We start from the raw sequence: 4,924 nt of genomic DNA on the forward strand, positions 1-4,924 counted from the left end.
ATCAAGGATGTATTATTTGGTATGGCCACATATCGTCAGTGATGTAATAATACATCCTATCTGTTTTTTCATGAGTTTTGTAAGAGAGACTAAAAACTTGTCTTAGGGTCACTTCCTGTTTTCATATGATATTTTTTGACTTGTTTTGTAGTAAATTAAACTATCTATGAACTACAAAACAAGTCAAAACTTACATATGAACACAGGAGGTGACCTTAAAACATGTTTTTCCATCTCTCATACAAAACTCATGAAAAAACAGATAGGAGGTATTGTCACATCAGCAAGGATGTACAGTGATGAGTGCCCTAATAACCGGCAAAATATTTAGTTGTGAGATAAAAAGAAATGAAACTAGTCGAGCTGGGAAATTTAGCGAAATTAACCTTTAAATTTACGTTATATTGATCCCACCTTTACACATATCGGAGGAGTATGTCAACTAAAACTGTCACTGTGACAGTGGTAGTTTCCAAACTCGTCTGATACGTCTGAAGGTGGTACACAATCAATACAATCTAAATGTATAAGTTAATATCGCTAAATTTCCCAGCTCGACTAGTTTCATGTCTTTTTATCTCACTACTTAATACATCTTTTGTGCTATTTTGCCGGTTATTAGAGCGCTCATCACTGTATTTCTGGTATATCCAGGGAATGTCTACAAAATATATTTTGAATGTCCAGAGAACATTCGTGGACATTCATGGAATGTTCCAATAAGACATTCAGGTAATGTTTAAAATGCTGACACAGGATTTTCCTGGGATGTTCTCAGGGAACATGTTTTCGGGGATATTCCAGGAATTTTTCAATGTCTGTGTACCTTCTATGGACCTATATGGAATATTTTGGTGTTATTACCGCCGCACTCCACTTGCGATTTGTAATCAGGAAGATTGAACACATTGTTTCAAATACAAGTCAATCCATTTGTGACTAAATAATCATGGATTGACTTCTATTTGAAAGAATGTGTTCAATCTTCACAACTACAAATCGCAAGTGGAGTCCGGCGCTTAGGGCTACTTCCTCTTCGGTATTATGTATTATACTACAGAAATCAGGAACTTTCCTTCTAAATATATGTATGCATCTTGGCCATCAAACATATTCTTCCAAACATTTTTTTAAGGGGTCTTGTGGGTAAAAAAAGTGACTTTTTAAAAAAATTATATCTCGAAAACTAAAATTTATTTTTATTTATAATTGGAACATGTAAAAGTATAGTACTTGGTAGTCTCAAAAAAAGTTTCAGCCAAAAATATTCATTTTTGTAGAGTTTAAGTTTTTTTGCGTTGGCAGCATAACTAAGTCCAGTCTCATCTGAAATCAAAAAGTTTCTTGTAGTTTATACCTCTGGCTAGAATATGAACGAAGGAATTAAAAAAAAATGAAATTTGAAGATTTTACATAAGTTTAAACACATTTTTGACCCCAATTTTTCTCATTTTTAAAGTAGTTTTTTTTATAAAACAAAAATGACCTCATCTAATAAAAAATCCTTTGTTGATTCACTAGCCAGAGGTATAAACTACAAGAAACTTTGATTTCAGATGAGACTGGACTTGTTATGCTGCTCACGGCAAAAAAGGGCTGTTGTCGAAAAATTGCAGTCAACTCTACAAAAATGAATATTTTTGGCTGAAATTTTTTTGAGAGTACTATACTTTTACATGTTTCAATTATAAATAAAAATAATTTTTAGTTTCCAAGATATAATTTTTTAAAAAGTCACTTTTTTTACCTGCAAGCATTGATTATAAATATTCCTCTGCAAGACAACAACTTAACAAATTGTTGATTTCAAATTGTAACAGTTGTTTTGCAAAGTATGCTGCCCTCTTGTATTTTCTGTGTTATCTTCATCATACAATTACTTCATCTAAAAACTTTTTGCGATATATTCGCAACAACAAAAACAAACAAAACAAAAAAAAATAAAACAAAAGTTTAACCACCTTCACACCACAGAATCAAGCAATCAAGTTACAAATTTTCAAACACCTCACCTGACACAGCGTCTCAAGTACGATTGCGCGAATTGGTAAATATAACTCTGCACGACCACGCAACTCGAAACACAAGTACGCAAACACGGTTGCGTGAAGCGTGGCTCGCAATCGTGAAATTTACGAGACTTGCTCGACCTGTAGATTCTTGTTTTTACTACAGACATTCTATATTGTATCTTATTAGAATCAAATTTTACCCCAATATTTCTGGCTCGTTCCAATACTTTATTATGGATTTTATCATGTTCTTCAAGACTATCAGCAAATATCAAAAGATCATCAAAATATACAAGAGAGCCCTCAATATCACCAAAATTCTCTAAGTTAATTCTTTGAAAAAATTCGGGGGCAATATTTAGTCCAATTGGAAGTCTATCAAATTTCCAAATTCCAAAGGGAATTCCAAATGCACAAGCTCTACTGGACTCCTCATCTAGCTGAACGAGATAGAATCCGTCTTTAAAGTCTAAAACAGAAAAATAACATTTGTTTTTCAATTTATTGCATATCTCTTCAATAGTAGATATTAAGCAATATTCCTTTTCAAGCGCTTGGTTTAAATCTTTAGGATCCAAATATATTCTTAAGGTTTTATCAGGCTTTTCAACGATAACTAAATTGCTCAACCACTCAGTAGGACCCTCACATTTAGATATGATGCCACGTTTTTCTAAATCTAAAAATGTATTTTCTAATCTTTTTTTAATGGCTAAAGGGACCCTTCGTGGTGGTTTAGCTACAGGAACACAATTATCTTTAAGTTTTAGTTTACATTTTTGAGGACATTTGCCTAATTCGATGAATACATCACCATTTTGTTTAATAAATACACTTTTTGTTATGTTTAAATCTGTGTTATCTACTCTTCGTATCAAATCTAAATCTAAGCATGATTTTAACCCTAAAATTTGTGTTAGATCATGTTTAACTATAACAAATTCTAATAAATAATCAATATTGTTATATTTACAGACAAGTTTTATTATACCAATTGGAAAGACCTTAAAACCACCATATGTTTCAAGTAGGACCTTAGTTTGTTTTAAATCATTAATTTTGCAAACTTTTTGAACAAAACCATTAGGCAAAATGTTAACCTGTGCCCCTCTATCTATTTTAAAAGGTATATCGACAATATTGATTTTTAAATTTTCGATCCAGTCTTTATTATTTTTATTATTGATTTCATTAACAGTGATTGATGATATAGTATTTTTACTACAAAAACGTTATTACGTAGGTCAAAATTTTTGACGTAAGAGAACTGTCAAAACATTAGAATGTGACTTTTCATTATTGCTATGTTTATTATAAACACGGCAATAATGAAAAGTCACATTCTAATGTTTTGACAGTTCTCTTACGTCAAAAATTTTGACCTACGTAATAACGTTTTTGTAGTAAAAATACTATATCATAATATCACCTACCTCGTTATTTTTACTTTCTTCCACTTGTACCTCTCTCACTAACCTGCTATGATAACACACTTTATCGAAATGGTTATTTTTACCGCACTTTCTGCACTTTTTTCCATATGCTGGACACCTCCTTGGCCCATGGACTCTCCCACAGTTTCTGAAGCTAAATTCATCTCTAGAATTTGCACTCCTGAATGTTTGGATTAAACTTTGCCCCTGCTTAGCTTTACATCCCAATGATTCAATTTTAACCTTCTCCAAGCTGTTATGAACTTCTTTTATTTGAGCTTGGGATATTTCATGCATTTTACATATTTCAATAGCTTTAGCCAGATCTAAATTAATGGTCTTTAACATGTTTTGTTCTGCATCCTTACTATTAGTGCCTAATACTATTCTATCTCTTACCATTGAAGATGCTTCGGCTCCAAACTCACAATTTTTTACTTTGTTTTTTAAATCTGCTGAAAAGTGGTATAAAGTCTCCTTTTCTTCTTGAATGCGGTTGTAAAATAAATATCTTTCATAGACCACGTTTTTTTAGGTGTGACATAAGATTCAAATGCTTCCAATACATCTGCTAGCTTGCCTTTTTGGGCCTCTGTTAATTCCAAAGTGTTATAAATTTCAATGCCTTCTTCTCCAATTAGATTGAGTAAAATTGCTACCTTAACGTCATCACTTTTACCACTTTTTCCAGAGGCCATCAGATATATTTCAAAACTTTGTCTGAATCTTTTAAAATTTTCGGCCACATTTCCTTCAAATGACAATGTATTTGGTAACCTCGCTTCTATGATTTTGGTTTATTTTCCACTAGACTGCGCCATGCAATAGTGTTTATAGTCTTATTAAGTGTTTTAGTACTTTATTAAATGTTTCTACTTTATAACAAAGGTCATTGCTCTATTCTGGTTCCCTAACCTACATGTCTGCCAAGAGGCCTCGTGCCCCTGTCCTGTGTCATCGCTCTGTCAACAATCACTTGAAGTGCTCTAGGATCACAGGACTTTACATTTATGAGCTATTCAGTCTCATGACAGGTACTAAACAGTATCAGTGTTTTACGACTATAAAATTGTTTTTCCCCATGAGGGAAACAAGTGTAGAGACGTCTTCGTTAACGATAATGTGAATAGATAATAGTGAGGACTCTCTGAAAAAAAAAAAAAAAAATGATAATCAAATCATGATCCAGAAATGAGGCTAGTTCGGGCAGATTGTACCCTATGACTGTCGGTGATATTTTGTTCAAATAACTCAAAATTACTAATATTGTATAAATAAAATGTAGGGAGAAATCCTATTAAAGTTATGTTAAAGTCCTTATTGGAGAAGAATAATTTGGAATGCTCGTTCTGCTGCCTCAAATAACATTCTCGGGAGGAAAAGTAGCACTTTCCTCCCTTGTTATAGAAATAGCTATTTTTGAACCTTTACACAGAGATGATGCAGCTACCATTCCCCTAAAAAAATGTTTTTTCTTGC

At 32.6% G+C, this 4,924-nt stretch overlaps 1 protein-coding gene across 1 annotated transcript; it reads right to left on the reverse strand.

Annotated features, from left to right (window-relative positions):
- Window positions 1–1,695: 1,695 nt before the first annotated feature.
- LOC126890027 (uncharacterized) lies at window positions 1,696–4,390 on the reverse strand. Its single transcript, XM_050658839.1, has 2 exons — window positions 3,446–4,390; window positions 1,696–2,481 (listed from the first exon to the last, which is right to left on the reverse strand). Exons 1-2 carry the CDS (start codon window positions 3,845–3,847, stop codon window positions 2,449–2,451), a joined length of 435 nt encoding a protein of 144 aa, XP_050514796.1. The 5' UTR covers window positions 3,848–4,390; the 3' UTR covers window positions 1,696–2,448.
- Between the last annotated feature and the right edge of the window lie 534 nt (window positions 4,391–4,924).

The sequence above is a fragment of the Diabrotica virgifera genome, chromosome 8 (genome assembly GCF_917563875.1).
Source record: "Diabrotica virgifera virgifera chromosome 8, PGI_DIABVI_V3a".
NCBI classification, from domain to species: domain Eukaryota; kingdom Metazoa; phylum Arthropoda; class Insecta; order Coleoptera; family Chrysomelidae; genus Diabrotica; species Diabrotica virgifera.

Excerpts from the sequence above, each read along its gene's own strand:
- LOC126890027 (XM_050658839.1), bottom strand. The coding sequence starts at position 3,847 with ATGGTAAGAGATAGAATAGTATTAGGCACTAATAGTAAGGATGCAGAA. Across the intron at positions 2,482-3,445 it reads AAGAAAGTAAAAATAACGAG|ACTTTAAAGACGGATTCTAT; the intron begins GTAGGTGATATT and ends TTTCTGTTTTAG.